General features: G+C 39.9%; 1 protein-coding gene across 1 annotated transcript; it reads left to right on the top strand.

Moving 5' to 3' along the window:
* The first annotated feature begins 15340 nt into the window (after window positions 1-15340).
* Window positions 15341-19127, top strand: LOC121529598 (transcription factor Sox-9-A-like). The gene is made up of 3 exons (XM_041817537.1): window positions 15341-16063; window positions 16420-16667; window positions 16983-19127. Exons 1-3 carry the CDS (start codon window positions 15636-15638, stop codon window positions 17738-17740), a joined length of 1434 nt encoding a protein of 477 aa, XP_041673471.1. The 5' UTR covers window positions 15341-15635; the 3' UTR covers window positions 17741-19127.
* Window positions 19128-27055: the final 7928 nt, after the last annotated feature.

Here is a 27055-nt window from a genome sequence, read left to right as displayed (position 1 = left end):
ATGATGTCACTTACTGAGTTTGACACTGATATGATATGTCATGATTGGCCAAAAACACATAGAAAGAAACAGATCTTCTCAGAAAAGGAAACTGCACCCTCAAAGAGACTTGCATGGAAAATTGATGTGAAAAACCACAACTTTAATCAAGATAAGATTGTTAATTATATGTTTACCATGCCAACTACAGTCCTCCTCCATCAATAAAGGCACAAAAAGCCCAAAAATACATCTTTAAAAATACTGCATCCTTAAATTTTCAGAATTCATTCTTCCGAGGTCCGGATGGAAAGTTGTGGGGGGCCCAATGTGGCACCAGGGCCGCAAAGTGAAAATCACTAGACTAAGAACCTATGCCAATGTGATATTTCAGTAAGCCAGGGGAGTGTGAAACAGCCTGATGTGATTGGTCATGATTTTACACAGTGGTAGTTTTATGTCTGAAGTTGTAGTCAAACATCATCTTTAAATATAAAGATGATAATTGAAGAGAAGCCTCTTTGAATATATTTTTTTAAAATGTTAAAAAAAATATTTTTTAGATTAGATTTTAGATTAATATTTCTGTAAAAAAAAGAAAAAAAAAATTGTTTTAGTAGCATGAAGTTTGTCACCATCTGACACCTACCCAACGGCAGTGATTTCCTACATCCAAAATAACAAAATGAAAATGATCAGTGTTTATGCTTTATGCTGTATTTAAAATACTGGTTGGCTTATAAAGATCACTTAGAGGCATTAAAACCAATTTTAGTCTCTTTCATAACCAGCTAAAGGCCTCTCACATGAGCTGTAAACTTATTTTGAATAATTCTTTATTTATCTATTTATTTTTACTGCTGTTTATTGGTATAATTTAGTCATGGTTATAATTTTTTTTAATGTCAGCATGATTCTATTATGACTTGAAATTTTGGTCATAAAACTGTGAAATTGACCTTACTGGCTGGTGTGAATCCATATAAATTGATAAATACATATTAATATTGAATATCCTTGTATACAGTGAATGTAAATGTAGTTTGTTGACCTTCTCCTCTCTGGTTGCCCCTAAATAGGATTTATCAAGAATAGACTTGGCTTTCCCCATTGAAATGAGACACTGTTTTAAAGCCCTTAAAGTATGCCATTGTTCATTTCACCCCTGCCCTTTCTAAACGTATTAATCCCATCGCCACGGTCTAATGCTGAAATCCCCGGTGGAAACACCTAAGAGGACTGGATCTGCTCGACCACACATGATATTCCTACTTCCCCTGCAACAAGTGATATCAAAGCTGTAACCACGATGACCGCTGAGCAGCTAAGAGGAAGTACATCTGCATGTCATTTATTTGTGCGTTTTCAGCGAAGGCTCGGTGCTGCAGGTGCTGCTCTCTGGAAGGTGATTAGATATCATCACTCTTTCATTAAGTCAGCATTTCTAGTATCACAGTGACTGTGGAGGAAGAATGGCCCCTTTCATGGGTCATCCCGACTAATGAGGCCTGTTGAAAGGAGCAGGTTAAGGTGGAAGGATAATGAAACAGGAGAAAAGGTGGGGGAGAATGTGACAAAAAACATGACACCAGGGATTTGTGAAATTAGGCAATGTTTTTGTAGAATTAAAGAAGTAGAAAACAGGAAAACAGGATTGTTACCTCTTTACTATTCTTGGATTATTATAGCAGTGCTGAATAAAGAGGCCTCTGTGAGAAATAACAAGAAAGGAAGTAAACAAGGGCAGGTTAAAAATAGAAGAAGGGAAAGCAAGGAAACACACTACTGCTTTATTTTTAGGTTATGACACTTCATGCGACAACAGCAGTCTCATTTTTACCTGATCACAAAAACGAGTAGGAGGGGAGAAGAGCTGAATATTCCATTACGTAGACCAGACCCAAGCGCACACAGGTTTCTTTGTGAAAGGTGTCTCTGTGTGCAGCCAGAGGTGCCGCACTGACATCATCCAGAGCTACGGATGGGACTTTTCATGTGTAGCAGTGCCAGAGAGCGGCTGGTACTGTCAGCCATGAGATGACTCAGCACTTCAGTCACAACCTGGGAAGAATATACAGTATGAATGAAAGGGCCGCACAGCTGATACTAACGCAGATCAGAACAACCTCAACAACACACTGGTGGGACAGGATGAAGAACCTTTTCAATAGAATGGGATTTCAGTATTTCTCACTGAATTTCTTTTGTATGAATTGGTAAAATATCTTATTTGTGGTTTTAGAAATAGATTTATTTTAATTTCAATAGAATTAAAAATATATATATATGTTTAATGGGGACAAAACCGTCCTGTTTAAACATGCACTTTAGCTGTCCTCAACAGATAGACTTTGGTTTCCTAAAAAAAGTTTTATGCTTTGAAAGCCATGGAATGGAAATATTCACCAAAGCTTTAAATACTTAAAAACCCCAATTCCAAAAAGTTGAAATGTGTAAATGAACATTAAAAACAAAATACAATGATTTTCAGTTCCTTTTCACCCATGTTCAGTTCATTATAGAGCAAACTCAAGATAGTCAATGTAACTTGAAAATGCACACAATTTCTACATTTGATACTGGCAACATGTTCCTAAAAAAGTTGGGACAGTACCATGTTTCCCACTGTGTTACACCTCCTCGTTTGAGAGGCATCTGGGTACAGACCTCTATAGTGGGGCATTCTGGGCTCATCTGTTGCAGACCTCTACGGTTGGGTGTTCTGGGCTCATCTGTCGCAGACCTCTACGGTGGGGTGTTCTGGGCTCTGTCTGGGCTCACCTGTCGCAGACCTCTACTGTGGGGCGTTCTGGGCTCATCTGTTGCAGACCTCTACTGTGGGGCGTTCTGGGGTCATCTGTTGCAGACCTCTACGGTGGGGCGTTCTGTGCTCATCTGTCGCAGACCTCTACGGTGGGGCGTTCTGGGCTCATCTGTCGCAGACCTCTATGGTGGGGCGTTCTGGGCTCATATGTTGCAGACCTCTACGGTTGGGTGTTCTGGGCTCACCTGCTGCAGACCTCTACAGCAGAGGTTCTCGAACGTTTCAGCCCGCGACCCCTAAAATAATGGTGACAAAGACTGGGGACCCCCACTGTCCACTGACCCCCCAAGATTGGCTGTGGCATAGTTGAACACAGACATGCACCTTCAAAAATCGTCATGTGCAGGACTTTTTAAACATTGCTTTGATTTCAGCATAAATCTAAACAAATGGCCATGTTTTTATTTGTAATTTAGCCAATTTTATGCCTATATTTTACAGAAATGTGCAAAATAAACAACTGAAAACCATTTTTAAAAACTCTTTTTTTCTTGGAAGGCATCTCGTGACCCTCACTCAGTGTCTTGCAACCCCCAGGGTGTCCCAACCCCAACTTTGGGAACCACTGCTTTAGTTTGGTGACGACCTTAACCATAGAGTGGGAAATTGAAAACTAACCCCTGTTTGGTTTTCCTAAGTTTGTGGTGTTTTATTTTAAATCTTATCCCCCTCCCCCTTAACCTAACCCTAACCTAAAGGTTTCAGGTGCCTAACCCTAACCCTCGTTGCTTTGCCCTTGTTGGGTTTGGAGCAGTGTGAAAGTGGGCCAGTGGGGAACTGTGGAGGGGGATCAATCACATTTCAGCACAGGACAACTGGCCTAATAGTGTAAGTGGGCCTTAGTCCTATGTGCAGCCTTCTAAGGCCACCCCCTAACCCGCCTATCCAACAGGGATACCCTCCTGCTGTGAGATGCATGTGCAAAGATTTCAGGGCAAAAAGCCTGACATGTTCTGGAAATTATCAGTGCATTTTTTGTTTTGCATCATCACCTGTTGATTTATTCATATGAAATATTCCCTAGTGACATTAGCCATCCTGTTTCCTTTAGTTTATGGTGTGTTATTTTTAATTTTACCCCCCTTCCCCTTGAACCTAATCCTATCCTTAAGGTTCAGGGTACCTTACCCTAACTCTCTTTGGGTTTCTCTTAGTTTGTAATGTGTTATTTTTAATCGTATCCCCCCTCCTTAAACCAACCTTAACCTTAAGCCTAAATGTAACCTTAAGAATTTGAGTACCTAACCCTAACCCTCTTTGGGTTTTCCTTAGTTTGTGCTGTTACATTTGAATGTATCCCCCTCAGTAATTTTTTTTTCATTCATAAAATTCAGCTAAAGACACTAATTGTTGAAGCATTTATAGTTGATTTCTTTTTCTTTCTTGATGTACAGTGTGGTTATCTATTGTCATATTTTATGCTTCATTATGTGCCACATGCTTTCAATGAGAGACAGGTCTGGGCTGCATGCAGGCCAGTCTACTAACACTCTTTCATTGTGAAGCCATGCTGTTGTAACCTGTGTACAATGTAGCATTACATTGGCTTGATGAAATAAGCAGGGATATCCCTGAAAAAGACATCTGGATGTAAGCACATGTTGCTCCAAACCTTTACTGATGTGTAAGTTACCTATGTCATAGGCATTAATACACCCTCACACTCAACGGCCATTATCCACAAAAACAGTTTGAAATGTTGTCTTTGGTGACAATCTGCATTGGCAATTCACTTCGAGAAGGAAGAGAAAAGAACTAATAAAACACACTAATATGATGAACCATCACACGTTGCATTTTTTTTTTTCAAATTTTTCCTAATGTTATAGTCTTGTTGGCATTTTTGCTCCTTTTTTTTACAAATTCATTGCTAGTTTATGGTAGCACTCATCTTATTGTTCCTAATGCTAAAGTCTTACTTTTTAAATTTGTGTTTACTGTTCATTGCTGTTTCTTGTCACCAATGTCACTTTCACTTTTTGTCATGCTTTTTAAAAAAAAGAAAAAGAAAAGAAACATGAATGGAAGCAGAATTGCCCATAGGCTAAGACACTGGCTGTACCTCTTAACAGCTTTTCTCCTTCATTTTTTCCCATTAACATTCTTTCAAAGGTAACAATTAAACACTATTTACCAAATTAACCTTTTAGAGTTCTGGTTAGATTGAAATAATTCCTTAGTTAAAGAGAAAACGTAACCAGCAAGGCTGGAAGGTACATAAACCTCTGGAAGTCTGAGAACAGAGAGGCAAGTGAGCTTCAATATCCAGGTCATCACTCAGGACAAACTGTTAATGCATCATGAGAAAAATGTGATAGCTGCAGCCAACTTTGTATCTTTGTGGCCAAAGGTGTTTAGTGCAATTTACTCATGACTCTAAGGCACATTCACACTAGACAGTCTGGTCATCTTTGTAAACTGCATCTCATTACAATGACATGATGTATGTGTGCTTTGGCCTGGTTGGATTTGGAACAGCATGAGAGTGGGCCAATGGGGAACTGGGGAGGGGGATCAATCGCACTTCAGCACAGGGAAACTGGTCTTACAGTTTGAGTTAGCCCTAAGTCAGCCTCCTGAGACCACCCCAACCCCCATAACCCTCCCGTCCAACAGGAATGGCATCCTGCTGTGAGATGAATGTGAAAGATGCATGTCCCTAATAACTCATCCTCAGAATTCTCTGGTAAATAGTTCATTTACTAATCATTAACAACTCCATCAAACTAAACTAATTATTGGTTCATATTATATGAATTAACTTCCTTCTCTGTTCCTTGTTTGCTAACCATACAATTCTGAGTGCAAAAAATATGAAATATTAAACATTTTTGCAGCTTGCATTGTTTGTTGTGTGCACATGTCAGATAGTCCTCTTTCTCCATATGTAGACATACACTGTGAGGTTTTTGTAGTTAAATAAAATGTATAAAATAAAGATCCCTAGCTGCAAAATTCCAGGGTGTATAGACAAAACCTGTAACAGCTCTATATAGGTATTAGTTTTCTTCCCTGACTTAACCTGCCACTTGTTCCCTGTTTAAGGACCCCTGTGAGGATGTGAGCCCCCTATTAGCTCCTGCAAAGACCCCGCTAATGTCATAACATTTTGTCAGCACTTTCAGAATGAGCCATTGTCATGCAGCCATAATTACAGGTCAGTCTCTGTAATTGCAAATGCAGGAGAGTGACCTGCTGAGCTCACACTCTGCTTTTATAGCATTTCATTGTCATTTGAAACGACCGTGAGGTCACTTCACCTGGAGGCATGAAGGTGCAACTTAGGAGTCACTCAGCAGAGCCCAATATTGGATGTGCTTTTCAGGTGTGCTGTCAGAAAGGCTGGTAGCTGAACTCTACCTGTTATCAGCTTCTCCGAGTTTAGGGGAGTGAAAATGCAAGGTCTCTGAAATTTAGCAGCAATTTGCTGATAAAAGACTTTTTTCTTGCTGTTCTCTCTCTACTCTGTTGATCTAGGCCATGCAGTGCCATGGGAGCCACATGTTATAGTATTAAATAATAAATCAAATAAACTTTGCAGATGAATAAGTTGGGGGAAGCACAAAATGTGTTGGCTCTGCTTTTTTCTTTACCATTATTTTTATACCCTCTATGGTAAAAAATAAATAAATTAAATTAAATTTGACCATATTTCAGTTTCCTTTTGAATTAAAGTGATGCTCACTGATGGCAGGCATCCAACACATATAATGATTATCGAGGCCAATTGGTTCCACCGCCTTCCCAGATCCCTGTGCATTTCCTTCCCTACAGATACCCTATCAAAAACCGCCCAAGGTGTCTCACTTTACTAAAAGCCAGGAGAAGATAAGGCTGAGATTACAGCGGCTCTATCTCCAGGGGAGGCCGGCAAAAGGGAAGATATACAAGAAAGTGTGCGGCAGCAATTACCACACACTACTGTTCACAGGGGTGAAGGTCAGAACACATTTGTATCCAAGAGGTTTGATTGCATTTGCTTGGTTGCAGCTTGTGCAGGGAGGGTACAATTTTACATTAATCCTCCATTTTTTGCTGGGTCAGGGCTGTTTGATTTTAACTATTCAACTAAACAGTACATGTTTAAGTTTGCCAGTGTTACAAGTACAATAACTAGAAATGTGTTTATATTTTCATGACAGCTTTTGTCATGTTTTAGCTGTGTTTATAATTCATTTGTATTTGATATTTACTTGGGGGCCACATTGAGTGAGGTGGAGGGCTGCATGTGGCCCCAGGGCTGCCAGTTGCCCACCCCTAATTTAAAGATGTCCTCACATGCTCAGGAGAGCAGGAATAGGAAGGGTCAGCTGCTGGAAACAGGAGGGCACCTGACATGCTTTCCCCAGCCTGATCCAGCTGTCTGCACACTGGGTGCCCAGGACTCTTGGGTGGGACCGTGTCTCTGGGGAGGGGGGGTATGTTCATTGTAGATAGCTGAAAGGATACCTGAAGAGATGGGGCATGAGATCTGGATGATGACTACGAAGAGAGCGTAGCAACAAAGGGCTAAAGCTGACTTGAAATGTCGAACTGGCATGTGCTCCCATACTTGACCTGACAATGACAAAATGGTTTGTCTTGTCACAGTTGCCAACATGACTAGTTGTGTACCGTCTACATCAACCATCTACAGTCTGATATTTGCGCACAGCACTGTGCACCCACACCACCTCCACTGATCATCTTCTCACCTCTGTAACGCCTCTGTTAGCACCACTGAAGACAGCATAGACAGGGGATCAATCCATTCCACTTTTACACCTCTGTTGTGGTCAGGGTGAATGCAAAACATCACAGTATCACAGCTTGAAACGGCCCTATGATCAGCCATGGACTACCAACCTCCCCAAAAAAAAAAAGCCTCTGTAATACTGACTGTAGAAACTTAAGGGGGCATTAATTGCATGGCTTCATAGGCCACTGGGAGTCATCCCACTGAAAAAAAAATTGACATAGGTTTGGTCATTTTTAAGCCATTTCAGTGCAAATGTCCTACATATTATACTTTAATTCTTGAAATCTGCCATTTGCCAGGGTTTTCAAGAACAGTTTTCCTAAATTAGCCAGTGTCTGCATGCTTTCAGCCCTCAGTCTCACTGCTGAAGCCGCTGGAGGCTGCTGCGGGATATCAAGGAGGTGCGAGAGAGTCAGAGCAGGGAATCCAAGCCCCATCCCTCTGGGGGTGTCAAGGCCTTGATAAGTCCTGTTTAAACTTTACCCTTTGCGAAATGCGATGTGTCAACAGTTGCCCGTGGCCAAAGCACTCTGATCTGACCGGGCAAATACTTGAAGCACATCCATTTCCATGAATCCTTTGCTCACAGTTGCCAAAACCTCAAATTTTCAGGAATTAACAAACTGCTACTTCGATTAAGGAGGCAACAGAGGAAGCAGCTGGGAGGAAAGTTCAGATAGTTTTGGAATTTTCTCAGTTCTCGATCTTGCAGTCTTCTGCCATGTCTGGGGCAGTTGGCAGTAGTAGCGGAAAGTCTCAGACAGGTGTTATGTCAGTTGTGAGTGGCTGAAGCTACCTCCGCTTCCACTGCTTCTGTGGCATTGTTTTTCACTGTGGAATCCTCTGACTCATCCGGGGTCTCAGTATAGCAGAGGTTAAAATGTTTTTATCCACTGTGCAATGTATGCAATGATTTTACAATTATAGACACAGATTGACTGAGTCTTAAATTTACTTTGATGTTGAAATGAATGTGTTACTCATTATCTGGTTGGTTTAAATCAGATAGATTCTATGCAAGGTGGTAAAACTTAGTAAAAAGGGTGCAAAAGCACAGATTTGCAGTTTTCCTCTTTTGATAATAAAACAGAGTGCAAGGCAGCAACAGAAAGACTGATTAATGCTGTTAAAAACACGTAGGACACATAACGAAAGAGAAAAAAACCCAAGGGGCGGCCTGCTCAAACATTTGCAGTGGAATCCAAGCGAGTGAGAAGAGGTGGAAGACATGATTTGGCAGTTTACCCCCAGTGTTTGCCTCAAAATTTTGACGCCATGGCTCGAAGTCAAGCTGAGAAGTTTCCCAAGACCTGCTTGGCCTGCATGCGAGCGTTCCATGTTAGCGGTAAGCCTGCCCCCCCTCCTCTTCTAAGGACCCCCCCCCCCTCCACAACCTTTCCTGATCAGCAGTAAGACAGTCTGCGGGGCACCTCGGTACAACGGGGGCGCGAAGATGTCCCACCACAGCCTCTGATGCCTCTGTGTTAGCCATCAGTGGGTTTCCTCCTCTGCATGTTGAGACCGGACACTTTTACAAGCTCAGCAAATGGCAGCAGACGTCCTTCAGTAAAACCAAAGCATGTAAAAGAATAAAGATGGCATCAGAGAGCAACTTTCTGAAGGGATGTGGCTCATTTTGTAGCAAAGAGATTAAATGCAAGCTTTAACCCTCACATACTTCAATATCTGGTATTTAGAATGTAAACATCTGACATTTATTAAAGGATGGCTAGAACAAGACGATAAACTTTATAAACCTCTTAAGAGAAAATTCCATTTTTACACTCTTTTGTTGAACATGTTGGAGGACTAAGGCCTTGCTCAAAAGCACTTAAGTAGTAGGGGAGAGTGGGGTAAGATAAGCCTGTTTTAACTTTTGCTGTTCCCAAGGTCAGAAAAAATCAGACAAAAATGGAATGAAAACATCAAATGTTTATTTCAAGATCTCTGCAGTTACTGTAAATGAAGCAGTATGGATCCAACCAAGCTGTTTAAAGAATATGACAGTGCTCCTGTGACTCAACTTGCCCCTGGTAATAGGTAAGTTAATCCAAGTCAGGGGATAAATTTACAATGACAAAGTCACCAGCTAACAGATGTGAGATGTTTGATTCACTTCTGATTTAAAGACGGATCATGCAGCTAAAAACAGGAGGGAAGACTTCTGCTTCTGCTCAACAAATCATGCCCCAAAAAATCATCTGCACACAAAGAAGTCCAGTTTGTCTAGCTGTGAGATTGTTTCTAATCCAATGATTATTTAGAAAAGAACTGGAAAATAATTTGTCTAATTTTGCTTGCAGAGACAAAAATTTGCTTAGGATTTACATGGGTAAAAACACTGACTTTGCAAAGCAGATGGATTTGCCTGTCCGTCATCAGGGAAATTCATCTTGCAAAGCTCCAATCAGACTATTCAAAAAACAGATCAGACAATCAGCATCATTTGAGGAGAATTAGACGGATGCTACAGGTGGGGCCACGCTGTACTCAAAGCCAACAGCAATGGCTGCCACTAGTGTGCTGATCAGCTTGGATGTAGTTCTGCAGTTGTATCAGAACTGGACCGTTTTTCAATACTAAATAAAGAGCAGGAAACAACACTGAAAACTTTCCATGAAGGAAAATAATTTTTGCCAACCTGAGTTTGGGATGGTTACAGGGGGTTGGATTAATTATAATGTGATCTGTTATCACACTGGGGGCCATGTAGGTCAGCGCACATCATGGTCCTTTGTAAAGAAAAGCTGTGATAACCATATTTTACTTTCAAACTGAATAACAACCACTCTTATCAAAGCAACAAAACAATGAATTTACTTATGATGTAGTAGCGATATATAGCCTTTATAGGGCTGAACGATTTGGGAAAATAATCTAATTGCTATGTTTTTACCCAATATGATAATTATGATTTAATACACGATAATATTTAAGCTCCTCATCTCATGTATTTTCCAACAAAAACAAGCAATAATTCAATCAATATTATAACCAACACAATATTAGACTGAACTAGGGCTGAACAATTTGGAAAAAATATCTAGCTGTTTTGATTTTAAGTCATTTTGAAAATTGGATATGAACTGTTGTATTAAAACTAATAATAGTTTTTATATAATTCTCATTTTTAATAAGAAAAACATACAACAATGAAGATAATAGGATTTCTTCTGTACAATATTCCAAAAAAAAAAAATGGCACTAGAATGATTGCATGATATGTAATAACATCTCTGCTGCAAAAAAAACCCAAAACAAAACAAAACAAAAAAGTTCTAAACTGGTTTACTGGTAATGTTAACAATGTGGGTGCTGCACTGAACAAAAGAATTCAGAAAGTAATGACAGACATCTCAGCTAATCCACGGCTGCCAGAAAATAAAGCAGAAAAAAAGAGACTTCAGAAAACTTTAATGGAGAATATTTACATATTTGTGAAAAGAGGCAAAGTTTTGGGGAAAAGGTTGAAACAGTGTTAATTTCGTTGACTAAAACTATGACTAAAAATGTTTGTTGACAGCCCTTTCTTATGACAAAAACTATACTAAGTAACAAAAATAGATCTGTGATGACTAAAAATGACAAAAAGTAGGTTTAGTTCTCATCAAGATGACAAAAACTAATGGGGCAGAAATTACTAAAATATTACAAAAACTAAAACACATTTCATCCAAAGACTAAAACTAAGGCTAAAATTAAAAATAGCTGCCAAAATTAACACTGGGTTGAAAACACGGGTTTCAACAGGCAAAAAAAGGTGGCAAGAATGGCCATGAAGTTGCAATAACTGGTTCAAAATGGCGAAACAAAGTTGTGGGGGGGGGGGGCACAATTGGTCTAAAGTGGCGAATATGTAAAATAAAGCAGCAGAAATGGGTTAAAAGTAACAAAATGGACAAAAGGAATCATAAATGGGTAAAATTGCAAAAACAGTGGTAAAAACAGAAAACTGTCATTAAAGGGTGAAAAACAGCAAAAATTGGTTTAAAGTAGCAAAAAGTGACAAAACAGTGGCAAAACTGGCAAAACAGCAGATAAAAAAGTGGCTTAAAACTGCAAAAGACAGCATGACTTGGTTAAACAGTGTCAAAATGGGCAAATAGTGGTAAAAATTGAATTAAAGTTCCAGGCATGAGCATAAATTGGCAAAACAGTGGATAAAACAGTGGCATAAACGGGCAAAAAAAAAAAATGGTTTAAAGTGACAATAGCAGGGTAAAGAGAGAAAAGAAGTGGTTTCAAGCGGCAGCAAACTGCAAAGTTGGTGGTTAAAAAGAAGTAACAAACATTGACAGGAATTGTGTTGAAAATGGGCTTAAAAGTTACACCAAAACTAATGCCACCATCAGAACCCATCAATAGTTCCACACACTTTCAGGTTCAAGAATGAAGGAACTGTCACTTAGGACGCCAGCACTGATGCTATCGATCCAACCTGCATGGACTGATGTGATCAATAAATCTGAGCTGTGGAGGGCCAGTCTCTGGGTTCTTCAGGGGCCCAGCTCTGATAAAACCTACAAAACTATAACTAAAACTGCCAGTGGAACTAAAATGACTTAAAGCCCTTTAGTTGTTCCACTCTCCTCTCTTTTTCTTCAGTATGGTCATTGCTTTTATTAAAATTGTGCCTAATGTAGTTGTGTGCTGACAGGGCAGTCTGCCACCGTCCAGAGGAGCAGAAATAGTGTGTACGTATATGTGACAGGCATATTAGACTGTTTTTAATGAAAATGTCAGAGTGAAAGGCCTGAACAAGAAACCTTGAACCACTTCCACTTTCTCCCTCTTCATGGAGAAAGAGGATACTCTTAGCTAATGTTTATTTTTAGCAGTGAAAGGCACTATGACTGACAAAGACAATTACTTATTCAGTATATTGTTGCATAATATCACTTGTGAAGACAAAATATAGTTTAGTTGTCTAACATGCATCCATGTTTGTGTTTTATCTGAACTTGTCTTTAAATTTGCAGCCCTATCTTGTCATCACCTAAAATCATGGACTGTATCTCATAGACTAAAAAGTCCTTCAATCATTGGATGTTACGAGTCATTGTGACAGAAAAAATGTGATATAAATAGCCAGTGCTCATTCTTTTACTCATGGACTCATACCTTGGAGTTGGATTTGATCTAAATTTAAACACAGATTATCGTGACTGAACTTTCTCAACAAAGCGTCCTTTGTCCCCAGAAAAACAAGCGTTGGAGAAAATCCAGCAAAAGTAGATTTTGGTGTTGCAAAACATTTGTTTTGTTCAAGTTTTACTCAGACTTACACTTCAGAATGTTCAGCTGAATATGGCAGCATCTCTGATAAACTATCATTTCTAATAAAAAGTGGGAAAGAGGAGACTCAATCCCTCCGATAGGAAACAAGCTGGAGTGATTACATTCAGTCTGCACATGCTCAGTAGGATTTTCTCTGCACATAAATGAGCAGAATCACTTCATCTAGGCAGAAGACTTTTAGGAATGAAACTTTTGAATTGGATCAGTATTTTTTTGAGCGGAATGATATGATTGGAAGTTTAAACTTTGATTTATTTTACACTGTCAAAAACTAAAACAGAGAAGGTTTTGTCACTAATTCTCTTTAATTTATGTTAGTTTTGTCAGGACAGAATTAACTTTAAGTTAGTTTTCTTTTTTCTGTAAAGCTCAGTTTTTATTTAATTAAACTTAAAGACTTCTACATTTAATGTAGTTATGTAGTTAATTTTAGTTAACCATGATAACCTTGCCGCCTAGCATTGTTTGTGTCTTTATATGTGGCATGGCAAAATTTGAATATTCCATTTTAATGGGCCAGAAAAAGAAACTGGGAAAAAAGTAATAGGAATGTTAAAAGACAAAAAGAGTAGAAATGACAGAGTAAGTGAGAATATCAGTGAGTATTATGAGATAAGAGAGGACGGACACAAAATGCTTTTTTTTTTTTCTTAACAAAAACTTGGAACATTTAATGATATCACACTGCAAAGACACAATAGCAGCAAAGTTGCTATCTCTGGCTGTTTAGTTGTTTTATATTTTTGGTTAAAAGTGTAAAAATGTAAAATAAAATGATTCTCAAAATCACACACAACCACCACTAAGACATCAACATGGAGGAGAAGACTTTCACAAGATTGGCTCAATTTAAAACCTGTTTTTTAATGAAGGAAATCTTCATGCATGGATGTTTTTGACAGTGTTGTGACTACGGCACATCAAAATAGTTGATTATATTTGCTGTTGATATGTCAAAGGTTTAATATTAAATGTGCGTTGGCCCATTTAACCTGAACAGCTGGCCCATGTTACATGAACACTTTGCTTTAGCTCAAAGGTGGGCATTTTCATACTCTTGCTCTGGTAACTCAGAAATAATTTTATGTTTTTACACTTTTTTTCGACATAAAAATATTCAAGATGCCTGTGTCCATGCATAGAAATTATCATTAGATCTCATGTGTGACATATTTAATGGTCAAATAGATAGTTTGCCTAAAACTCGCCTATTTTACTTGAATACCTTTAATGTTATTATTCTTTTTCATTTTTATTGTTGTTGTTTTTGTCCCAAATTTACATTTTCAAGCCATTTCACATTTCAGCCTGCAGTCCCACGCGCTGGTAAACACGTTTTGACTCCCTAAGTCCACAACAGCATGGATGTAAATGCGCAGTAACTCTTTTTTAAATAAATACATAAAACAGGAGATACAGCCATGTCTGCCATGTCTCTGGTTTATTATTGTCCATAAAATATATGAGAAATATCTACTTTCGTCCTTTTGTTATTTTATATTGACTAAAAAAGTACGAGGACAGTCCTCAAAGAGCACAAGTTGATCCAAACTGGAGTTTATGATGAAGGTTTCGTATTCCCTCTGACTCTGTTTTAAGCTTTGCAGTCTCTACAGAGTTTCACAGCCTCCTCACGAGTTTCTGGACTGCTGTCTCCCCCTATTGGCTCATTTTGTCCCTGTGCTCAGACTGATCGCTGCTGCTGCTCCGTATCAGCTCAGAGAGAGACACTCCGAGTCAACCCTCTCTGATGCAACACATAAAAAGACCTACATAGTCCGTATTTATCCACATCTTTGTCATTAAAAAAAAACATACACTTCTATATCCCAAGGGGTTTTCAGGGAGTAACCTACTGCTCTTATTCTTGTTTCATCTTAAAACTGCTGCCCCAGAATCCATGCGTAAATGCGCACAACTCCTGCGTAAAGCTTGTACACAGAGATAAATAAAGAAAATGGAAAAGGATTTTTATACTTTGCAAAGATCTATCAACATGTGGAAAGTTGTGTGAATGTGCAAACTCTAAGTTCTGTAAAAGTAGGGCGAAATATTACTGATAATGAACATAAATTGTCACGTGCAACCAAACGGAGTTGGGCTTTTATAAAATATAATTCCATGGTGCCAAACGGAGACCTGAGCTGCTGATATGAGCGGACTTTCTGTAATCAATAAAGTTTTTGGATGATATTTTGTTGTCACTTCAGTTTAAAAATCGATCATGTCTTGTTCATTGTCCTTCTTTCCCAGTTTTCCGCTGAGGCTGCAATGTTCATCTTTAAGGCATAAAGTTAAACTTTTAAATGCATGAAACCAAAAATACAAGGAGGGAAAATTCACCTTTTTCCCACTTGAACTGGGTTGTTGACTGCCAGGCTGCTCTAAAGCCGACTCAGATTACGTCTCCGCCTCCAAACTCTCCCCCAATCATTTCCCTGCCGCCTTCAAACATAAATGCAGGCATCGCCTCCTGATCCTCTAGACTCTCCAGCAATCCTCAAAGAGTAGATCTCCCAGTCACATTTCTCTGTGAAGTCACGCTTTTTTAGTGGAGCATTAGAAAGCCAACACTTGCATTTGACGTTTTTTTTCTGCATGCATTGCGAAAACTCCACGGAGCGTCAAATCTTTTATTTTTGACTTTTATTTTTAACTTTCCAGGATTCAAGTCTGCCAGTCGCGCTGTGCGCCCTCACAGGCTGTCACTGCAGTCTTTGGGCATCACGCTTGGATTTAGAAAGAAGGATTTTCTCCCTTTTTTACGGCGCTAAAGCTGTTCCTTAATTCATTCGCATGAATCTCCTCGACCCTTACCTGAAGATGACAGAAGAACAGGAGAATCGTCACTCTGACGCTCCCAGCCCAAGCATGTCGGAGGACTCGGCGGGCTCGCCGTGTCCGTCCGGCTCCGGTTCGGACACTGAGAACACCCGACCGTCCGACAACCACCTCCTCTTGGGTGCAGACTACAAGAAGGAGAACGAAGAAGAGAAGTTCCCCGTGTGTATCAGAGATGCTGTGTCCCAGGTGCTGAAGGGTTATGACTGGACCTTGGTGCCCATGCCGGTGCGCGTCAACGGCTCCAGCAAAAACAAACCTCACGTCAAAAGACCCATGAACGCATTCATGGTCTGGGCTCAGGCTGCACGGAGGAAGCTGGCTGATCAATACCCGCATCTGCACAACGCGGAACTCAGCAAAACCCTGGGCAAACTTTGGAGGTAGGTTCGCTTTGCATTTTTTCTCTCTTTCCCTGTGCGTTTTTACGCGCCGCTGTGCGCAACGCACCACTTTAGTTACTGAACCAGCGATCTGCTGTTTTAGTTAGAGCTTTGCAGTCTGGAGATTTTATTAAAGCATGGTAGTGCCTTTCCTTTTATGATACTGTGTTGCATTTGGTTGCATGAACCGAATTTACAAGGGGATAAAGTACGCACACTTTCAAGTGCTTTGTTTGTTTATTAATCCAAAATTTACGCACCAATTATCTGTTGCATTTCTCATTAGATGTAACTCGTGCTCCTTGTTTACTGGCTGCCTTCTAATCTGGATATGCATTTCCTTGTAATGTTTCCAGATTGCTCAACGAGGTAGAGAAGCGCCCGTTCGTGGAAGAAGCCGAGCGTTTGAGGGTGCAGCATAAAAAGGACCACCCTGACTACAAATATCAGCCAAGGCGAAGAAAATCTGTCAAGAACGGGCAAAACGACCCCGAGGACGGCGAGCAAACCCACATTTCTCCTAATGCGATCTTCAAGGCGCTGCAGCAGGCCGATTCTCCTGCGTCAAGTATGGGCGAGGTGCATTCTCCAGGCGAACACTCAGGTGAGAACAGAAAAATAATATGCACTTTGAAAATAGATATTCTCTTTTTTCTGCTCTTATGTTACCCTGCTTGAGGGAATGAATTCTTTAGAAGCATGTATGGCCTTGAACAGACACCTGTTAATGATTAATAATTAATCATTAGTAGGTTTTACAAGCTTCAATGCAAATACACCTGTCAGTGTAGCCAACTAACTGCCAACACATTTCTTTAATAACCGTATTTCTCTGTCAAACAAGACCCACTTGCAGAAACTTTATTTTGGATGCAATCATATCAGATTTGAGGCTTAACTCTACTTTTTCTCTAACCAGGTCAGTCCCAAGGCCCACCAACACCCCCAACCACCCCAAAGACAGACCTCCCCTCCAGCAAAGCTGACCTCAAACGTGAGGGCCGTCCCATGCAGGAGGGCACCAGCCGCCAGCTCAACATCGACTTCGGAGCAGTGGACATCGGCGAGCTGAGCAGCGAGGTCATCTCCAACATGGGTAGCTTTGACGTCGATGAGTTCGATCAGTACCTGCCGCCTCACAGCCACGCCGGGGTGGCCGCAGCAGCTCAGGCCGGCTACACCGGCAGCTACGGCATCAGCAGCTCCTCGGTCAACCAGGCAGCCAGCGTCGGGGCCCATGCGTGGATGTCCAAGCAGCAGCAGCAGCAGCAGCACTCTCTGACCACTCTGGGCGGAGGAGGGGAAAGCCAGCAGCAGAGAACCACCCAGATCAAGACGGAGCAGCTGAGCCCGAGCCACTACAACGAGCAGCAGGGCTCCCCACAGCACGCCCCTTACCCGTCCTTCAACCTGCAGCACTACAGCACCTCGTCTTATCCCTCCATCACAAGAGCACAGTATGACTATTCAGACCACCAAGGCGGTGCCAACTCCTACTACAGCCATGCAGCAGGCCAAGGCTCCAGTCTGTACTCCACCTTCAGCTACATGAGCCCCAGCCAGAGGCCCATGTACACCCCCATTGCTGACACCACAGGGGTGCCCTCTGTACCCCAGACCCACAGTCCGCAGCACTGGGAGCAGCAGCCCATTTACACACAGCTCTCCAGGCCCTGAGGAGGCCTCAGCACTGACTGTACTACCCCCACCCTAAGCATAGACTTCTCTCTGCCAGGTGCCACCTTTGTGCCACACCCGTCATTGCCAACAGAAAAACATGACATGAACTTTTTTTATAGTACTGAAAATATATCTTTGGATTGGCTCACAACAGTGCCTTTTGTATTGGTTGGAATTGTGATTATATTTTTTTAGATATAATGTTTTAAAAAGTGAAATCCTCTGTGAGGACATACTGGTTATAAATATTTTAGTATGTACTGTGTATGTGTTCTGCTCTTGTCATCATCATAATCAGTGTCATCAGCATCTTCATCGTCATGATTTAACACGTCTTAAGGAGCAGGAAAGCCGGGTACAAACACCCTCAGTGGCCTTACTTCTCACTGATGTATTTCTTGTACAGAAGTAAGAAACGTCTGTTTACTGACACATTCTCCCACGTTCTGCTTTGAGTTTCTGTACTGTACATATCTTACTGTAATTCCCATGAGATGCAAGAACTGAGGTTGGAAAAAGATTGGCCATGAAATGACTGTGTCATCAGTGAATTTGTCAAATCTTCTTCTTTGCTTTAGCTCAACTAACGTTGGATAGCAGGTGCCATGTAATTCTACTCTAGGGGCCTTACTGTGTTGGTAGATGTAACTGAGCAATGCTTGCTTTTATCCGAGTACTGCCTTGATACCATTGGTGCCTCTGGAGCCACAGTGAGGAGGCTCCTTCCTCTGGCATTGCAGTGTCTAAACCATAGCATAGTTCTGACTTCCTGCACCAGGAGATGCAGGAAGTGACCTCGACCTTTCTCTCCTCAGCAGCCAGCAGCTCTGAGCCTGGCGTGCTTCTATCATTCCTGCAGCTCCGTCCTATTTCCTAACCTTTTTTTTTCTTAATTTATTCCTTAGCATTAATTTTATTTGAGAATAACTATTTGCAATTATCATTTTAATTCAGCAGCAGCTAACTGAGATGTTTTCAGTGAATAGATTGCTGCCGTATGTGGTACAAATTTGTTTATTTATCATTTGTAAATGTTTCCGTATAAAAGTTTCCTTTATTCATGATCTAGTTATGTACAGATTACTTATAATTACACGATGAGTCTTTCTCTAAAAAAAGAAAAAAAAGAAAAACTGGAAGTTTCTCTTTCTTTTTTTGTTCTAACAATTGAATTAATGGATATGGAAGCTGTGCCTGAATTTTTTTGTAAAGAATTTGCTGGAATCAACAGGATACTTTTTGTTATTAAAGCTGTGTTCCTCGTTTTATATTCTGTATTGTTAGTTCTCATTTTGTCATCTCCTTAATGCAGTCTCCGTAGGTAAACATGGCGTTGTCTTAAAGCTTATCTTTTGTATTATATTGTTTGCAATAAAAACAAAACACTGAGAAATATCCCATCATCTTGTGCCATTTATTAAGCAAAGTTTCACAGTGTATTGTGCATGTTTTAAGCAGCTCTGCATGCATTTGGTGAAGTAATATAGTCAAAGTAAGTGAGGTTTAGCTTTGATGACTGAGTCTGCATCACTTACAGTCTTTTAGGCCTGCATGTTTGTGTGAAAATCAAACACAGTGTCAACATGCTGCAGATAATTTCTGTATAATCTGACCCAAATAACGGCCATCCCAAGATGCAGTTAGGTAAATGTTTTCATTCAAAAGCAATATTATTCTCAAAGAAAAAGTAGAAGAAGAAGGAAATCCACATGCGTGGAAGTTTTCATGATGGGAACCGTGCTTTTGCTCCCAGCTTCTCAGACCATGAGGTCACAGGTCCATTATTGCCTCGGCCTATTGAGAAGACGTATGTCCTCCACACCCCCTCACCCCCGCTTGTATACAGCGTGGTTTAAAGAAACAAACTACATGTTGAATATTGTTTATTCATTACAGGCCAAGTAGTACAGGAACCAAGCTGACCTTAATAAATCAGAGACAGTGTAAACACAATCAGGTTCTATAGCTTTGTGTTGAAATTCGAGGCACATTCGCCGATGACGTCTCTTTCCTCACATCAACTTGACTGAACCGCTCTCTGCCACACGCTGCTGCACCTCGACATGCTGTCATGACCGGACACTTTTTTTCTTTTTGCATTAGCTCTATAAAACACTGCAGTAGGCTGCACTGAAATTTTGGCTCAAACATATTTGATTCAAACTCCTCAGTATGGAAAGGATACTAATGTTAGGGCTGGAGAGTCTAATGATGAGACCATGCAAATATGGAACTTTAAAGAGTGGCAAAAATAGGATAAAAGCAGTCTAGTCATAGCTTTAAAGATGCCTTACAACCTCTATTGATAAGCCAGGCTTTATTTTTTTCATCACTGTTTAAAATCAGCATGTCTTTATTGGAGGCAGGCTTCAATATGAGATAGTAGAAAAATCAAACATTCACATTCATAGGCAAAACCAGGAAGATCTTATTGAAGTATCTGATGACTTACAAATGCATAATTAGGTCACTTTCTTAGATATACAACCCCCATTTTCAAAAAAGTTAGGGGCACTTTGAAGAATGTAAATACAAACAGAATACAATAGTTTGCAAATTTCTTAAACTTTTTATTCACAATAGAATGTGTGAGACATTTTAACATTTCATCAAAATATGAGCTCATTTTGAATTTTATGGTTGAAACGCATCTCAAATAATTAAGAACGGGCAAAAGTAGGCTGTAAAATTTAAATGTACAAATGAAAACAGATGGAGAAGCATTTTGCAGCTAATTAGGTTACTTGGTAACAGCTCAGTAACATGACTGGGTATAAAAGGAGCATTTTAGAGAGGCAGTAGAAAAGAACAGCAGAGGATCATCAATGAAATCTGAGTCTAAAAATTGTGGAACAATTTTGGAAAATGTTCTTCTTTGCAAATTGTGATGACTTGAATATTTCACCATCCACAGTACATAATATCATCAAAAGATTCAGAGAATCTGGAGGACTCTGCAACAAGGGACAAGGCCAAAGGTCAATATTGGATGGTCATGATCTTTGGGCCCTCAGGCAGTCTTGCATTAAAAACAGGCTTGATTCTGCTCTGGAAATCACTGCATGGGATTAGGAGCACTTCCAGAAATCATTGTCTGTCAATAAAGTTCATCATTCCATCTACAAAATGCAAGTTAAAGCTTCATTATGCACAAACCAGAAACACTGCTGATGTCTCTGGGCCAAAGCTCATTTAAAATGGACTGAGGCAAAGTGGAAAACTGTTCTGTGGTTAGATGAATCAAAACGTGAAAATCACAGATGCTGTTTCCTAAGGACCAAAGAGGAGAGGGACTGTCCAGCTTGTTATCAGTGCAGAGTTCAAAAGCCTGCATCTCTGATGGTATGGAGTTGCATTAGTGCTTATGGCACTGGCAGCTTTTCCATCTGGAACAGCACTATCAATGCAGAAACATATGAGGAAATTCTGTTTCACATCATTTTTATGGTGTTATTTTACATTTCAGTTTTGTGGTATCTAATCAGAAGATGATGGACTTCAGCTGTTGGTTCACGTTATATCTATGTATATTTGAGATAGGGACACTGATACATTTTCCACCGTAGTTGATGAATAAATTCTTGAACAGAAGCTTCCTAATGTTCTGGCCTTTTGAGAGAATCTTCAACTGTGTGCAAAATGAGAGTATACATAGATAGAGACACACATCACCGATTTAATATGATTGCTTAGTGGATGCAGAGTTGTCACAATACCAGATTATTTAACCTTGGTGTGATTCTAGTAAAAGTCAAATAATGCTGCTACCTGATTTGATACCATTACATCAAAATTAGAACTCCTAGACGCTTAATTTTGGATAATTTAGCATCTACACTGAGTCCAGATTAAAAAGATCAAATAATGTGTTGTACTGGATTGATTTAAAGCATAAATTGGACATCACTGTGTGGTATGAAAGATTGAAGTAATCCTGTTTGGCACTGCTTTTGGGCACAACTCTATGAATATATCATTAAAAGCTTTAGACTTCAGTTTGTGGTTCATTTTGCATGCTTAGGGGTTTCTTGAAAGTGGAACTAAATCTGGGAATGTGAGCACAGCTGAAAGAGAAATTACACAATTTCAACACAAAAAAGCACCCTTGCGGAGTTTACACACAACACTTCATTAGAAAATGATTCAAAGTGTTCATTCATAGTTAAAATTGATTGTGTAAAATCTTTGCAGAACCACTAACACAATGGAGCAGTGTTTTCAGGGTGTATTCTTCTTCATTTTTCAGGCTGAAGTTGTTTATTTTGCTTTTTACTGCCTTATTAGACATGCTTCTACTTTTGCTTATTCGTCTATGGCTGCCTTTTTAAATGCTTTATGATCGGAAATAAGAACCGTGTTTTATAAAGAAACAAGAAAACATTAAAATACACACAGGATATTTACATGGAGTGAGAAAACGTTGATTTATTGAGTTATCTGACCAAAACTGGGCAGCTAAAATGCATTTAAAAATGATAGTTTGCGTGAAATAATACTGAACTGACTATTTCAATGCTGGACAAACACACCTAGATGATATGGATGGAGACTGATTTTCTGCTGCACGACTGGTTGGTTGTTGTCATGCAAGAAGTTCCACTGTAACTAGCCGTAAGCAGGCATTTCATCAGCTGCTGTGCATGTATTCTGTGATGAGCACAGTGATCCATTTAAATATTCTAATAAAGCTATAACTGTTGCTCAACTCAGCTGTGCATGTAAACGCACTGATTGATTCAAGGTTATTTAGTTGGTGGCAAGATAAAGATCATCCTAGAGCTTTGACTCTGCTATCTATCTTCCCCTCTAACAGTGAGGACCAGGAAGCATGTGAGAATCCCTGAAGCCGCCCTCCCACAGAGCCCCCCGGGGCCACATCCATCACTGGATCTCCAGCGGCTCAGACCTGGAGGGAGACCGCGGGGCCTCAGGGTCTAACAGGGTGGAGGGAGGCCAGTTAGAGATGACAGTGCATGGGAAGACATGGAGATGGAGAACAAGAAAATAACAGAATAAAAGAGGAAACGATCAATCTTTGGATTTATATTTGGAGCAACAATGCAATATGACACATTTGACACATCCAAGACAACAAAACTAAAATCAAGCTTAAATGGAGAACACGGCAACAACTTATTCTAAGCCATAATCACCTGAAAGATTCAGACGTGTTAAGTTTTTTCTAATTGCAAGCTATTTAGAACTTTTTGACCCCAAGTAGACTGTTTATCTGTAGGTCCTAGGTGAATGCAGCCTTTTTAACTAATTCATACTTTGACATGATAATTGGTAAGTGAAGCCTAGTATTCTATAATATACTTAAATATTCCAAAAACTGGCAATAGATATAATGTGTTTTCAAAGTGCATTTCTCATGTTACAGGTGCAGAAGTGAGCACCACATCTTGCTCTGCTGATCTAGTTAACTTTTATGTAACACCCCTGAAGCTAGCAGAGAGAGAGGGGGTCGCTTCATGCCCCCTTAATACTTCAGCAACGTGCCTAGGGAAAGTGAAATGTCACAGGAGCGTAAATATCACGCCGTAAAATGCAGCTGTGAATCAGCCTACATGTACGCACAGTCTGCACTGGCTCCACAATAATGACACAGCTCTCCTGATGGAAGATATTGCTTAAAAGGTTAAACTGGGCCAACATCGCTTTTCAAAAAGTTACAGAAAAAAAGCTCCACTCTGGTAAACAGATCCGTGTTCCTCCAGAATCAGAGAATGAACAGATCATTTCTGTTGATTTGTTTTATACTCAGGTTGTTGGCAGCATGCGTGTGCATTTGAGGAGTTTACATTTGCAGGTCCAGCTCCTCAAAAAGCAATCAGCGGTTCAGATAAACTCAACTCAGCTGCTCAGATTATCAGTTTAAGGACATTATTATTCCTGCAAAAGTAGCTCATCAGTGAAAACAATACTGGAGCTAATGGCTGTTTCTACTTGCAGACTTCTTTAGAGGTAATTTGCATGATGCGATCGTCCAAGTCTCGCGAAGGGCCAAACCTTTTATCAAGAAACCCAGAACGCTAAATCTAAGGGATGATTTAGTTCCTGTTTTTTATTACCGATTTTAAACAGAAATGAGTTTCAGATATGAGAAAGGTCAAAAATAAATCTCATTTTCAGAGATCAACCTTGCTGCTCTGCCCTCAGCAGCAAGCGTGGAGAGATGACGGACACTTTCAACATGTTTCATCAGGATAGTCTGTCATGTGGTGTTGTCACCCCTTCAGGAAATGACATCAGGATTGAGGTTTTCCCTGACTTAGACCACGGTGACTCACTGGACACGCTTGACACAAACAGTCCTGCCCAGTAGCAGCCCAAACACAATGAAAAATGAAATGTTTTCTCTCTAGCAACCTGCCAAGAGAAACAGCAAGCTCTGATATTAGAGCCTGAGGTAAAACATGCTCCCAGCCATAACAGAGTATTCTACAGAGTCTTAACAAGACAGATAAATTGGATCTTTATAAATCACGTGCCTCAGCCTCCTGACCTCAGCTCAGAAACGTCTGGCAGCAGCACAGTGACCCAGCCAGCTAGTGGATTGGTGCAGCGATGGGACAGCTCCCATCCAAACAGCAGGAGTGCCCTGATGAATGTTTCCGAGAAGGATCGGAAACAAGACCAAATTTTTCTTTCTTTTTTTTTCCTTCTTCTTTTTTTTTTTTTTTTCAACCAGACAGGCCTTTACATGGGCAATTTTCCCAGGACGACCCCATTATTATTCCACAGAGACGTCTGCCCCCTCCGAACCCTATGGGTGGTCTCTGTGAAAGCAAAAGGAAGAGGAAAAGAAAGGGGAAACAAAATGTGGCGATGCACATAGAGGGAGTGGACAATAATAAAATGCACAACAAAGTAAAATGAGATGACGACCACAACAAATCTGAACAGATTTTGAGTGAATCCTTTTTCACGTTTAGGTAAAAATGCTTATATTTGCTTGCTACAGTCTTTGAAGGAAACCTGACTATAATGGGGCTTTACGGAGGCAAGAAATATCCAAAAATGTATCAAAATCCAGACAAACTATTGCATTTCAGACTAACGTTAGCAACCATAAAATGAACCAATAAATTTTCTAATTGACCACAATGACATATCCAGTAAACTAGTAATACTGTATAGTTAGGAATGCTAAAATTGGCACAGTTTTGAGGTATCAGTGAGTAACTTACCGCTAGTTAACAGGAAATGAATGATGTATAAGCTGCACTTTTGATGCCTATAAAGGTGGCTGGGGCCTCGATACCAGGGAAACATATTTACCTCTATAAAGTGTTGATACATGTAGCGTTATTACCACAAGTACAGCTGCCACTGTCACACACAACACAAGACCTAACACGATGGAAATTTCACACCCTTCACTGCTTAGAAACATAACAACATGCCAGACTGGCAGGATCTGACACCACTTTTTAACCGCTTTTCTCTCTCCTTAGGCCATGACTCTGCATTTAAAGAAAACAGGGAGTATAACATTAAGTAAGTAAACCTTATTCAGTGCTGGTTTGACTGACAATACTCAACAAGTGAGGCTGAGGGCTGAGAGCTCAAATACTGACGGTAGATGCACAAGAACCCTACAGTGGAAACAGAGTTCTATAAAAGCGACACAGCTGCACAGACAATGCATGCAGGACAGTTTAAACCTTTTTTCCCCCTGTGAGATTCCAAAAATCAGCCTGTGGCTGTATCAGAGTAACGTATATACTGGATTTTACAGTTACTATCAGTTAACCATCAGTTAACCTGGTGGGTCTGGACCCAAAAGTGGGTCACAAAGCTGTTTCCAGTGAGTTGCAAAGGTGTGCCAAGAAAAAAAAAAATCAATGCATGGAAGCTCAGAGTGCATACAATAAATTAATACATCTCTATGATTGCTTCTGCAAGAAATGACCACATTTCACCCTTTGGAAAATGGAGAAAAACTACATGAATGCATGCACATCCTCCTGTAATGATTTTCTTTTCAAACATGTTTGATTGATCTTTTCTCTTTGCTTTGCTCTGGTTTGTTTTTTCTCCATCTAGGGTCAAAACTGGAACATTTTTCATTAAATTCTTGATTTTTCTTCAGTATCAATGAAGTATAAATACATAAATGTAAGTGGTTTCTTTTATTTAAATTTGGGCTGTGATTTCTCTCCACCCTTTATGGGACTGTACTCTTTGGAATACTTTTAAAATGTATCATTTCCTAACCACACATTTGATATTACCATAAAACTTCAAAAAAATACCATTCTAAATTAAGGCCTGGTTGCTTTAACATGCCTGTTGTTGCTCCACTTGTTGCAAAAGTTTGGTCTAAAAGGTAACTGTGCATTACTGCAAATAGTTGGAGGATCAACAATGAAGAGAAAAATCAGCAGGACACAAAAATTAAGATAAATTAATTTACCATCACTTAATCCTAGGAAAAACACGGGTTATCCTATATATACATATACATATATATATACATTTTACCATTTATGCCATTTATATTTCCTTGTATATTCACTAAAAACTGATAGTAACTGCATAAGTATAATAAAACTGTTATAAGATCACAAAACTGACTAAAATCTATTTTAATTGTATATTTTTCACTTTTTATACCTTGAATATTTCTATTAATTAGTTCATTTTACCTCTAAATCTTTCACAAATCTGTGGCAACATCTAACCTCACATTATAGAACTATTATCAAGCATTATACTGTGATTCGGCAGGAAAATACCCTTAGTATGGTCACTAGATGAACTGGCCATATGTCTTAATATAGACACCATTTCACACTCCTAAAGTCTAAGTATGTCCAAATATGGTTACCCCATTTTATTATGTTAAAATTGCAATGATTGCTAAAAAATCCTATGCAAACCAAACTTATCATGACGTCTAGCACTACTAGTTGACTTTATAATGTGTAGGTTTCTGATAAATCACCAAAAAGATGGGCTGTTCCATGGAAACTACACCCTCAAATGAAAAACTTGTGTGTGCTGAAGTTTTGAAGGCATGTTTTCTACACCTTAAGGAATATTGATTACTGTATACATTAAATCAGACTACTTACATGAATAACACTCAGACTGCTCTATGGGAATGATATTTATTTGAGTTTACAATCCCCTCTCCTCACAGTTTGATTCTGCTCCCTGTTTGAGCAGACTTAGGAAGTGAGACTTTGCCCCGCAGCCATCCATCTTGAGCCGCCCGGCCCCCATGAGGAGATCGGCCTGTGCCAAGAGGCCGAGCCGGGCCAGCCTGCTGGAACCCTCGGAGAGCTCCCTGCCTTTTTTCTG

The sequence above is a fragment of the Cheilinus undulatus genome, linkage group 21 (assembly GCF_018320785.1).
Source record: "Cheilinus undulatus linkage group 21, ASM1832078v1, whole genome shotgun sequence".
NCBI classification, from domain to species: Eukaryota; Metazoa; Chordata; class Actinopteri; order Labriformes; family Labridae; genus Cheilinus; species Cheilinus undulatus.
The sequence above is the reverse complement of the archived record's forward strand: the minus strand, read 5'-3'. Positions and strand labels throughout refer to the sequence as shown.

Coding starts and splice junctions, on each gene's coding strand:
- LOC121529598 (XM_041817537.1), top strand. CDS start 15,636: ATGAATCTCCTCGACCCTTACCTGAAGATGACAGAAGAACAGGAGAAT. Junction 16,064..16,419: donor ACCCTGGGCAAACTTTGGAG/GTAGGTTCGCTT, acceptor TAATGTTTCCAG/ATTGCTCAACGAGGTAGAGA. Junction 16,668..16,982: donor TTCTCCAGGCGAACACTCAG/GTGAGAACAGAA, acceptor TTCTCTAACCAG/GTCAGTCCCAAGGCCCACCA.